The sequence below is a fragment of the Scatophagus argus genome, chromosome 2, assembly GCF_020382885.2.
Source record: "Scatophagus argus isolate fScaArg1 chromosome 2, fScaArg1.pri, whole genome shotgun sequence".
In the NCBI taxonomy this organism is placed as follows: Eukaryota; Metazoa; Chordata; class Actinopteri; family Scatophagidae; genus Scatophagus; species Scatophagus argus.
Genome location: NC_058494.1, coordinates 18771875 through 18784365, shown reverse-complemented (window position 1 = coordinate 18784365; position 12491 = coordinate 18771875). Strand labels below are relative to the sequence as shown.

Sequence of the window (12491 nt, the reverse complement as noted above, 5' to 3'; positions counted from 1 at the left end):
GAGTATAATTAGTTGCATGATATGTGTATGTTTATGATTTCATAGCCACAGCTGACTTTGAGACAAAAGTGTGGTGATGTCACAGTTGTGCTGATTTTGCCATGAAACTCATGTCCCCGAGTGCTCCATAACAAAACTGCTTTCTGTATGAAGTTTGAGCAACTACATGTGTCGGCTACTTCAGAGGATTACTGGATTGTGATATGGAGTCATTTTATTCCCACATTTGGCTTTGTTTGGTCACTACTGAACTGTACTACCACCTACTGGCCAAATGTCCTATCTCATAATATTAACCAAATGGATCCACTCCAAAATTTTACAGGCTCTCCCTTGTCCTTTGCTACATCCTTTCACCAGGTTTTATGAAAATCTGCTCAGCAGTTTTTCCATAATCCTGCTGACAGACAGACAAACAAACTGGACCAAAAAACTCCACCTCCTTCACGGAGGCAAGAATACAGGTTTAGGAAATAATAACATTAACAGTGTGAACTCAAAGTATACTTTGTCATATTTGTGGAATTTTTAACCGTATTGCAGTTCCAGTAATTACAGTTACGATGAAAAGATTGATATCACGCTCATTTGTGTTTGCCAAACGTGAAGCTGGAGGCGGGAGGTGATTAGCCTAGCTTAGCATAAAGACCGGAAGCAGGGGAAACGGCTAGCCTAGTCTGTGTGATAAAAAAAAAAGTCTGCCCACCAGCACCTCGATATCTCACTGATGGACTGTTTTGTTTCATCCTTTTCAATATCGGTTTTATGAATTGCATGCTTTAACTATGTCAGTGATTTCCTGGAATCTTGCTGACAGTCAATGAAACAAACAAAGAAGGGTTTTTTTGTTTGTTTTTTTGTCACATTCAGTGGTGCTGATACAGTAGGCGGCATTTTGAAAACTTTGGACTAAGTAAGGCTGACTGTTTCCCCTTGCTTTTGTATTCATGCTAAGCCAATTTCCTGCTGGTTCTTAGCTTCAGGCTTAGCATACATAGAAAGTACTTTGTCGATCCTCATCAAACGCTGCGTGAGAGAAAACTGCTCCTTTCAAAGCTGAACCTGACAGTTTGGCCCTTTGAAATGGCAGATGACAAAATAATCTCCATTTCAGTTTCACTTATTTCCCATGCTCAGCTCATGAAGACCATGTGATAGGGAAGAAACAAAAACTCAGGGTCAAAAACTAACCATCAAGCTGAGTGGACAATGAGCTGATATTGTTTTGTCAACTAGCAGCAGAACTCATATTTTTTACGTTCTTCCCGTGTCTTTTTATTTTCTCTCTGCTTCTCTTTGTCCGTCCCTCTTTCTGTAGGTGAACACAGGTGAGCTGTCACATCTCTCACTCTGAGCACCCTACAATTACACCATGTGACCCCCCCCGAAAACAAACACTCACTTAAATGCTCTTTGGCACGAAGGACACCTCCACAATAGCCTTTTAAACACACGCACAGATCACGAAACAAGCGTCTCATTTGACAGAGGGAAGGTTTCGGAGGAGAGAAGCGGCTAACATGAACTTCGACGGTTATAACAGGAACTGTGGTGGAAGAAAATGATGGACATAAGCCAGAAGTTGTTTCTGGTGATGGTATATTTCACTACGCTCTCCGTGGCTCATTATCAGGACAGGTAAGAAAATATATTTATGAAAAAGTTTTTTTTCATTATGGTGTTTCTGTAATGTAGTTGACTACTTAAAAAAAAAAAAAAAGGAAATGATGCGGATCTTCCTTCCTGAGCTTGTGAAATGAACCTTGTTGGCCTGTGTCTAATCATTTAATAAAGCCTCTCATTGCACTGCGGGTAGGAGGAGATTTAACGGCAGCTATGAATGAAGCTTTTTCAGTGGTTCTGCAGGCCATGTAGTTTATTGCCCTTTTGTTGATGACAACAAATTTTAATGAGGGAGAAAGAATTACTTTGTTTGGTTTTTTTTTTTAAAGGATTTTACTTGTGAATGCATGGGGATGGGGGAGGCGTTTCATAAGTAGTTACAGTGTACAGCTGCAGTAATGCCTGCTTTTTAGTTAGTTGCTTAGTAGTTATTTGCTTATTATGTTTTCCATGTGTTTCACTTTCATATTCAGGATATAATCCTGTTGATTCAGGATTTATTTTTCATATGACCCTGCTGCTATGTTACTGTCGTACATAACACCAAATGAGTTGCATTGTTAATGTCCCGTTTTGTCAGACACATGATGAAGCAAATCTTGACATTTTTTTTTTTTAATCTCCTAGTTTTGTGCGTACCAAGCTAGCTGCTACACTACTTGTCTGAGGAATGTGTTGATGGCACAACATCCCAGGCAACAGTCAGTTAACCGTTGAGCTAACTGTAATTTAATCTTTAACCTCTCTTACACTTGTGGACTCTCTGCCTGTGTCTAAAAACACACCCTGGTCACTGTATGGAGCTCTACATTTACCGTCGTCAGGTTACTTTGAAGGCCTCTCTTCAAGCACCGAGGCTGATGATGATGAAGCACCATATTGATGCATCATAAAAGTAAAAAAGTTTTATGACTATGGGTTTATTATGAGAGCCTGCCAGTCATGATGCAAAATGATTAAATCACTATTTACTGCTCAGTAGAGAGCACACCACTAAGGCTTTACTATAAAGGAGGAGGAGGCTGAGTGAACACGGGAGTGATTTTGGACTTGTTGTTTGGCAGATTAATTATTGTATTGTGCTCCCTTTAATAGCCTGCCTCTGTGGTCTGGGCTATTAAGTGTTTATTAGTGTCTTTCAGGGCATCAGTCTGTGTGGGTTCTGTACTCAAACTAAAGCCCAGAAAGCTTGATGATACAAAATAGTCTGATAACCTTTTGTCCCAGCTTCCACAGGTCAGTGGAGGATGTGCTGGAGCACCCTGGGGGTCGCATACAGCCAGGACTCTGCAGCTATGGTCAGACTACTTCCTGTTGTTTGGGATGGAGGAATGTTAACGGCATTTGTCAGCGTAAGTCTGCGACTCAGTGACAGCGCAACTACAATGACACATCACTCACAGTTCACAGGTTATCACTTCACATCTCAGCAAAACAACTACAGAAGTAAGAAGGAAGGAAGGAAAGTAAGTGTGAGGAAGTTTCTTTGCATTCTCCCTCACATACTGCCTGTTTTTTTCTTTCGACTAACAACACTGACATTAGAATTATTAGTGATGGGAAGTAAGTAAGCAAATTTACTCAAATACTTAGCTTATACAATATAATATATTACCCAACAGTGTGTAAAGTGGGTAAAAATTCAACCAGCTACTTGCTACAAACAATCCAATACTGTATATATTATATAACAGCCTGAAACAGACTGTTAAGCATAATGAGTACTTTTAATATTCAGTTTAATATTTATATATTAACACATGATTATAGACTTATGTAGTGCAAAAGCTCAATTTCTCTCAGGAGTTGTTGAAGACTAAAACCGTTTTAAAATGTGGGTGAATACTATAATTACGGAGCCAGAGACACAATTCAACAGACAAAATAACCTCCTTAAACTTGATTTTTATACGGTTTATGGTGGAGACCAAAACAGAGGTAAAAGGAGGGTAAATCCTGGAATAACACGGTCATCATAACAACTTAATAACATTATATATGTTAGTTTTTACAGCTTTTTATTTGCCCTCGAGTGGAAAAAAATAATTAATGCTACTTTAATTTTGATCAGAATCAGAATCAGAATTATCTGTATTGCCATGTTAGTGAAGAGCTTTCACATTACTAGGAATTTGTCTTGGTGATTGGTGCATACACAAAACGTAAGAATGAGTGACATATAACAATAGAATAAAATAAATTCATGCGGCAGGCTTTACTTTCACTATCGGTTTACAGAACTTAGTGAAGTCAACATGATTTGGCTTATTTTATTACATCTGTCATCCTCCACAGCGGAGTGTAAGAAGTCGTGTGTCAATGGAAAATGCGTGGGACCAGGCAAGTGTTTATGCTCCATAGGGTATAAAGGACGTCAGTGTGATGAAGGTGGAGTATAATGCACAAAATCATTTTCAGTTTTATGATTCCAATTTCTTAACCATTACCTGCATTCTCCCGAATCGTTTTACTGCAATTTTCTATGTGCTGCTTGAATAATGTTTCATATTGACTCCAGATGTGAATGAGTGTGGTTTCCTGGAGAGACCATGTTCCCAGCGCTGCATGAATACACACGGTAGCTATCGCTGTTACTGTGAACCTGGATACACACTCAGTATAGATGGATACACCTGCACCAGTGAGTAATTTCCTGTTTAAACAGAAAATTTAACACTTACAGTCTAGTATCTAAAACCTAAATGAAGAAAATCTGTGAACTGAGAGATGATATTTTTGATGTTGGGTCAGTTCTCCTCAAAAAGCCACAGGGAGTTAAAGTATCTGAGGACTTGGTACTCAATTTACAAAGCTTTTTAGATTAACAGAAAGATTTCTGACAGAAATTCACAGTTTATATCACACACAGTGATCGCGTGACAGGGTATTTACAAGGCAGGGATTTGAATTAGTGCTTTATGCGCGACACTGACTTTTGTTTTTAAGTAATCTTCAGTTATCATTTTTGTATGGCTTCTACCAACCCCAGTTGTGCACAGAATGTATTTGTGTGCTGTATGTGTGGTGGTATCGGTGTGTGTGTGCGTGTTCTCTCAGCTCAGCAGTGATCCAGTGGCCCATTTCTCTGACCGATCCTCAGCCAGTGTTTCCCTGTCTGTCTTCCAGGAGAGGCTGCATGTTTCTCCCTGCGCTGCCAGTTTGGTTGCCAGATGGAGAAAGGGGGAGTGATGCGCTGTCTGTGTCCCCCCGGCCTCCACCTGGCCACTGACAACAAGACCTGTGAAGGTAATGCTTTTTCACAAACAGCCATCGGCTCATCACTACAGGGAATCATAGTAGAAACATGCCTCACTTGATCTGATCTTGATATGGCTTTTCATGGTCCTTCTTAGCCTAATGGTGAGCCTTGACTGCCATTATCTGTCCCCTTCATTAGTCAGTCTGACATCAGTTTCATGTTTGGGAGGAGCTGCTGTCTTGTCCTATATAATCATTAGAAAGGAATGTATCTACTAAAATTATCTGCAGCTTTTACTGACGAACCCACATTGAATTACCTTAAGTTAAGGGGCATTCAACATCTAGCAGTCCACTCTTTTTTGTTTTTGTTTCTTGTTTTTTTTTTGTGACTTGCAACACTATTGTTTTGGTTCAGTCTAACTGTTCTCATCAGTCATGTTTCCAGCTGCATCAGCAGCAGTCAACTGTTTCAACAATAACCTCTAAAAACCCACAATACTTTCCCTGCATTTCCAGTACCAAACAGCAGTTGGTAACTAGTTAACTAGCTGCTTAGCTAGTTAACTAAGTAGCAGCTACACTGTAAGATGTTTTTCCCTGGAACTGATTAAGATTGAAACAGAGCATGAATATTAGACTCCACAACTTTAAATGAATGCTAATATTGCTACAGATCTGCTGGTGGGGTAAACAATCTTAGATCATACATTCTTAAAATGTGATATTATGTCCATATTGTGTTTACTGTGATAACAAATCACCAAAATCAGTTAGTGCAGGGCAAATAAAGCTTTGTTGTCTGATAATAAAAATTTCCTCTGTGACTCCATGATGGTTGATCTATACAGACTAAAGCAAAGAGCTGTAACACAAGAGATTGCGTTAGCTATGAAGAAGCCCAAAGATAGTGATTCAGACCTGCAAACCCCCTCCTCAATACTTCCTCAACCTGGGTACAAACTATGCTAAATTTGTGTCTAATTCATCAAAATGTAAGTTAAGCTCCTGAGCTCTGAGCTCTGAGCTCCTGAGCTCTTAACAATGACCCCACTCCTCTGGGAAAGCCGCTGTAGTGAAATGGTGATATGAAGAATCACTGTAGCGACATTCCTCATCCCTCTGCATGTAGCACTTGACTCCTCTTCAGTTACCTCAGTTTTAACTTGTGTGTTGATGTTGCCGCCATCATGCCTTTGCAGATCCTTTATGTCTGGCTCTATTTGTAGAGAAGGTGATGCACATTGCATCCCATTTACTTTGTGTAATCTACATGCAGCAAAGTTGTCGGGCACCTCTCCACTAAGTTTGTCCACTCAGTGGTACAAGGCCTTTAATTAACTCATGTAAAGACACACATACCCTGGACTCTCTCCTCAGTGTGTGACACTTTTATGACTGAAGTCCCCCTCGATAACCCGGCAGACCGTCAGACACCTCCTGTCCTGTAATGATGGGAGCCTTCAACAGCCTCTCTCACGGCTGTTAAGACATTTTCACACTGCGGGAGTGCTTTTGGTGGGAACGACTCCACATCCAAGACAAGGAGAAATCAAAGCTTTTGCCTCTCCGATGCACAACTGATTTTAAAGTAGCGCAGGGCAAGTATATGCACAAGGTACATTGAGCAAGAAAGTTTTCTTTTTACTTACATCAATATTAAACCTAAAACTCTGTGTCTTTGCTTGTAAGTAAAGATATAAAGGATATACTGGGTTGCCAGTTGGTTAAGTATTTTCTGTCATGCTGATTATCTGAACAACTATAGAATCAACTCTAGAGTCTCTAGAAAAGGTGCAAAAAGATAAGACAAAACTTTTGAACTTTCTTTAAAGATAGGTGTAGCTACGTGCTTGTATGGTAAAACGCTATATATTCACAACTGACTTGGCGATTCATTTGTGTGCCATTGTTAGTAAATCACAGAAGATTCCATAAAGGACGACTTCATTCTGCACACTTGATGTAACAGATCTGTGTGTTTAGGTCATTCCTTATTTCTGAACAGCAGTGCACCTTTCAAAGGTTCAGTACAAAGACATGGTTGCAAAGTCAAGGTACTCATTTGTGCCTCTCATGTCTTTTTGAAGGTAATTATTGTTTTGAGAAAAGACATGAAACACCGAAGCAACTTGTCCTTCTCCGTGTGTTTGTTTGCTTTGAAAGGTGAGTGTGGGTTGGGTTGTGTGGATAAGAAGGCCAAACGTTTGGACTGTTGTGCAATGAAATTAGCCAAATGTGTTGCTGGTGTTTGACACATGTTTGTGTTGGGTTGCAGATGTAGATGAGTGTCAGCGGGATGTTGATGTGTGTCCGCCACGGCAGACCTGCAAGAACACTTTCGGCAGCTTTGTCTGTGTGTGCCAAGATGGCTTTGTGATGGGGACGCTCCAGGGCTCGGTGCAATGTCGAGGTGTGGTCATTTGTTGTTTAATGAAATTAATGATTTAATGCTCTTTTTGAAGTGCTTAGATATCCATTAGTTTCCCATTGTTAACAAGCAGATGATCACATGTTTCTTATCCTTGATTCTTAGGGTATATGTGATGTTTTATATGAACATTTTAACATAATTTGACAGCAGGGACATGGGGAGAGTGTAAAGGGGAACAACAGTGGTTTCTACACCAGAATCACAGTGTAATGCATCTTAGACCATTAGGCCACAGGGACTCCCATGTATAACATTTCTTTAAGCCACAGTCAGATCTGTTACATATCCAATCCTGTAAATGACTAAATGGATCGCAGAACAGCTCCACATGTTCTCCTCATCTGTGTTAACTGGCAGCGTGAGGGATCATGTGAAGATGTGCTTTGGCAGCAGAGGATCTGGAGACCATGTTTATTTGATGAGCACTTATAGCTCACCCACTCAGCTGTGGGCTCACCCACGAGCTGTTTTTGTTTTCATCCATGTGATGAGCATTGCAAAATTATCTCTCGAGCAGGTTTGAAACAGACCGTTCTTTGCTCTCTCCATGCTGATCTAATATGACTTAACTATGAAGCCATGTTGCTCTGATAAGAAGTGATTAAATTTCTGACGAGCCTTCGTCATGTGTAAACATTTCAAGTCTCCTTCCCCTCCTCCCCACAGATAAGGACGAATGTTTAACTGGGTCTCACCGATGCAATCGCCATGCTCGGTGTGTCAACACAGATGGTTCCTACACCTGTCAGTGTTTGGAGGACTACTTCGGCAACGGACGCACCTGCTGGCCCAGGAGAGCCCCACAGTCCAAGGCTGTGATGTACTTCAACTACAAACTCTCCAAAAGGACCAAGCTCATACAACCTTCATCTTAGAGTCTTAAAATGTAGGCTCAAACAAAAGGGCGACAATAGAAGGTTACTTGAGAAGAAGACTAAATGGTTAAACGTTTTGGTGTGGAAGTTTTCTCAGAACGTTCCGTAATGTCAACTATTCCCTTTTCTGTTCAAGGCTGTTCTGTTTCCTTCTCTAGCCAGAAAGGCAAAAACCTGGAACACCCTCAACACCATTAGTTGCCTGTTTCATGTCTGTTGAAGGAACCCTTCAATTAACAAATGCACTGCAACAGGACCACACTCTGTACTTTGCTTGCGTGCTCCAGCCCAAATGGATTGTGATGACAGGAGGGTTTTCATTTGCGCTGGCATCACCAGTGCCACAGAAACACCACTCCTGTTATTGCACGTGGGATAAGCCACTTCGTCCAACGAAATGCTCTACAGAATTGCAAATATTACTTAAGAAATAGTTGGTAATTTATTATATTTTTCATTATGCGTACGTTTTCTTCATGAAAAAGAGCAGTTTTGTGAGCCTCCATAAGAATTTGTTAAGAAAAGGCTGACATCTGGTGGATAGACAAGGGAAGAGACGACATGTCTGCTGCCTTCACAATAAAATAAGAAAGTTGGTGAGACAGAATTCTGTCAAAGGGTGTTTAACTTGTGTGTCTGCCATACAGCATGTCTGTAAATGTTGGTATGATGCTGGTTTTCTGAATCTCTAATTAAAAACCTGTCCAAAAAGATGAGAAGATTTAACATAGTCAATTTAGAGGCATTTAAAAAACCTGCTAAGATTGATGTTTTCATAGCTCACTGTTTTATCTTCCTGTGTTTAGCCACAGGGAATGTTTTCAGACCTACTAAGTCACACTCAGTGCAGACTACCACACAGCAAGGGAGCATAGACAGGTCAGACCAACCAAATACCAAGAATCTTTGTCTGTCAGCAGCTGTCTGGAAACCTTTTCCTGCGTCCAGAGAGAGCACAAGAATGGGAATTTCTTTTGATGTTTTTTACAGGTCAATTTTGCGTTTCCTTCTGAAAGATTAAGATCGTGACCCCAGGAGAAGGGGGATTGCAATACCTGAAGATGACTGTAATGATAGGCGATGGTGGCAGGGGGCACCGTGTGTTGTGTCAGGGCCTCGGTTGTAGTCCTTTAGGCTTTGGAGCGGTGAGAGAGTTGGGCTTGCAGTGAGAACAAGCAGCTGCTGCCTGCTGAAGGGCCCTGCCGCTGACCCTATTCATCCCAACAGCAGGTGTCACACCAAGTCCCCGCCTCACCCTCACGCACACACACTCACACATGTGGACCACAGAGAGACACACACACACACACACACATATACACCCATGTGCGAAATCCACGTGCACACTGACACACACACAGATGTGTGTGTGTGTGTGTGTAAGGGGGGACCTGGAACTACTTACAGAGAACAAAGAGGGAAATCAGGAAAAAATGCAGCCTCTTCGAATAAATCTCACCACAATGCTGAGAAAAATCCCCAACCTCACCCCCAGAAACGCAAGAAAAACCTTGTTTCTCTCTTTCAAAGCAGTCAAAAGTGTCTTACAAAAGCAGAAATAGAAAACATTTTAGATAAAAGGATCCAGGCCCCTTTTTGAAAAGGACCTCACACCAAGTTGTGTGTAATTCCTACCAGAAACTGGTTTATTTACCAAAAAATAATAAGATTTAATGCCAAAGCACTTAGGCCACAAATAAAGGACAACAAGTGGTGGGTACACTGAACGGGGTGGGGGGTGGGGTGTGAGGACAGAAAGGAGGACGAAGCTGCGGTGGAAATTTTCCCTTTTCTTATGCTTGTTATTTTCTGGTTCTCTGTTTACACGACACACAAGATTTCACATGGAGGGGTAGCGACAGGAACAGTGGCGCTGGAGCTGTGCAGAATGGCCTCTGCAAAATAAAAGAAAACAATAAACATGTCAGAGGAATTTGGACATCTGCAGTGACACAAGCTCTCGCACCGAGGCCATGGCAATTTCATGAATCAAAGAGCTGCTGCCTCGGCTTTCCTTATATAAAGCAAAATCAACATTTATCCTGAGAAAGTGAGCAATGATGCTGACAAGTGCATAGAGCCAATGACAATACAATAGCAGAGATGCTAGGAACAACCGTGCCACCCACGTTGCTGAAAGAACGTGCTTTCAAACACCACCACTGAACTGTAAAACCACTAAAACCCCTGTCTTGCCCATACTGTCCTTTTCACTTTAGCTTGAAATAAGCCAGTCTTTTCTCCATCAGAGAAGGCTTTTTCACGGTATTATGTTCCTATTGGAGCAACATCTCTTCTGACACACAGTCACTGTAAGGAGGAAAACAGTGCAGTGTTTTCCATGAATGAATTAAAATTATAGATGCTGACCAATCCCACTCAGGGAGAATGAGCCAAAGCTTGAACCCTTGGCGTAAAATTATAAATCTTGTTAGGGAGCCATTTTCTCTTCCTTGCCTGTGCCTACAAAATACGCTGTAGAGCAGAGAGAGTGTGACAGCTTGCTGCCTACAGCAACCTTCCCAGATTTCTTTTATATACGCTATTGAATTTGACCAAAATGAGCTGAACCGAATAAAGCTGAGCTTACTGGTGCTGTTTCCAAATCATTCCCCGTATTCACGAATCCGTGCCAAAAAGAACAGAAAAGAAAAAGAAAAGACAAGAAAAGAAATGAACCGGGCTCATTTGTTTCAGTTTCGAAATGAAAATAGAATCACATCACAGCAGCTTAACTAACCCTCTGTACCCTATTTTGCTGCGGGGATAATTAAAGCTTCCCGTTATCTTAAAGACAGCACTGTCCTCTCAGTCACTTTTAAATCGCATTATGTGGAGTAAACACATGTGAGTCACTCTCTTCTGTGTGACCCCGGGAGGGAAAAAAAAAACATGTGCACCCGCGCTTCCTTGTAATTCTCATACATACTAATACACTCCTGATGAATGCTCTGCTACGCGGTGGGTAGTGTGTGTGTGTGTGTGTGTGAGAGAGAGAGAGAGAGGCTGAAGGAAAACCTGATGTAGAAATATCCATGAGACCTCAAACATCTTAAAAAGTTAACTCCCAGACACCCTTCTTCAAGCTGCACACACACACACACACACACACACCCTTTCTTCCAAAGGGACTGAGCTGTTGTGTATCAGTGACCTTAATTCATGTTTCAAATCCACATGATGGCTTTGAACTCTGAACAGTAAAATAAAGCCTGCCCTCTTTTCCTGTCCTTTCTTCTGTCTGCTCCTATTCTCTGCACAGGGTATGTATAACAACTGGAACAGCCACATCATAACATGAAAGCAGAGACTTGACCTGACCGGAATTCACTGTGCCTAAATCATTCTTAATATGAGAGCCGAGTAGCCTTGTCCGGGGGATTATCCTCGATAGAACAGGAAAGATTTCCAGCTAATCTATATAGGAATGCCCACTCTGGAGAAGGTGAAGGGAAGTGGCTGGGACCAAAGGGTTCTTTTGGAAACCAACTCACTTTGTTACTCTTTTGTGCAGCAATTAGGGCCCAACCAGTGAGAAAAGCGACATGATTCTGTTTGTTTACATAATGTGTAACCTCCAAAGTACAGAGAGAAGAGTTTGCTACTTGTCATATGCAGAAATGAGTAGTCGATTAATTGGTTCGATAATCATTTGTTGTCATGCCGAAATACCAAACTGGTGTTTGAAGGATTCAAGAAAACAATGTGGAAATGCCACTGTGGTTTTCCTGGCATTTATTTGTTTTCTGGCATTTTATAAAGTAAGATAATCATACTTGGTGCAATTATGTGATCTGTTGGTCCATAGCACAAAACCTAAACACAACCACAGGACTGTTTAACACTTTTAGGTGACAGTTTTGGTATTTTGACAGAAGAGTTTTTTGAGGTTTGGCCACTTTTTCTTTCTTTTTTTTTGACTCATTTTGTGTACAAGGCAGCATGCACCACTACCCAATGGTCCATTTCCAAAACTTAACTTTCATTTGTGCCAGAAGAAAAGGAGAGAAAAAAAAAGTGTAAACCAAGTGAGGGATCAATCACAGAAAGATCACAGCTGCATGATATTTTTATATTAAAACTATGACTGTATAATGTGAAATGAGTTGCTTGTGGAACCACCGACAGGAATATCAAACAACTGTGCATCTTTAGCATATTTAAGTTCATTGTTTTGGATTTACAGCCCTGAACTCTACTCATCTCATTTCTACACGTAGCAGGTGGCTGTTACCTGTCCAGCCCAAAACAGCACACTGATATAGTTACAATGAGAGTGGCAGACTGTGTACACTAGCACTTGTGTGTTGCCCTGCTCACAATAACGACTTCATAAGATGAACGAGTAACAAGTGGCTAAT

The 12491-nt window shown here is 41.1% G+C and overlaps 1 protein-coding gene across 1 annotated transcript; it reads left to right on the top strand.

Moving 5' to 3' along the window:
• Nucleotides 1-919: 919 nt before the first annotated feature.
• Nucleotides 920-8840, top strand: LOC124073439 (nephronectin). The gene is made up of 8 exons (XM_046415656.1): nt 920-1328; nt 1489-1638; nt 2851-2975; nt 3919-4011; nt 4142-4264; nt 4750-4869; nt 7100-7234; nt 7922-8840. Exons 2-8 carry the CDS (start codon nt 1562-1564, stop codon nt 8128-8130), a joined length of 882 nt encoding a protein of 293 aa, XP_046271612.1. The 5' UTR covers nt 920-1328; nt 1489-1561; the 3' UTR covers nt 8131-8840.
• Nucleotides 8841-12491: the final 3651 nt, after the last annotated feature.

Excerpts from the sequence above, each read along its gene's own strand:
- LOC124073439 (XM_046415656.1), top strand. The coding sequence starts at position 1,562 with ATGATGGACATAAGCCAGAAGTTGTTTCTGGTGATGGTATATTTCACT. Across the intron at positions 4,012-4,141 it reads AGGACGTCAGTGTGATGAAG|ATGTGAATGAGTGTGGTTTC; the intron begins GTGGAGTATAAT and ends TATTGACTCCAG. Across the intron at positions 4,265-4,749 it reads AGATGGATACACCTGCACCA|GAGAGGCTGCATGTTTCTCC; the intron begins GTGAGTAATTTC and ends TCTGTCTTCCAG.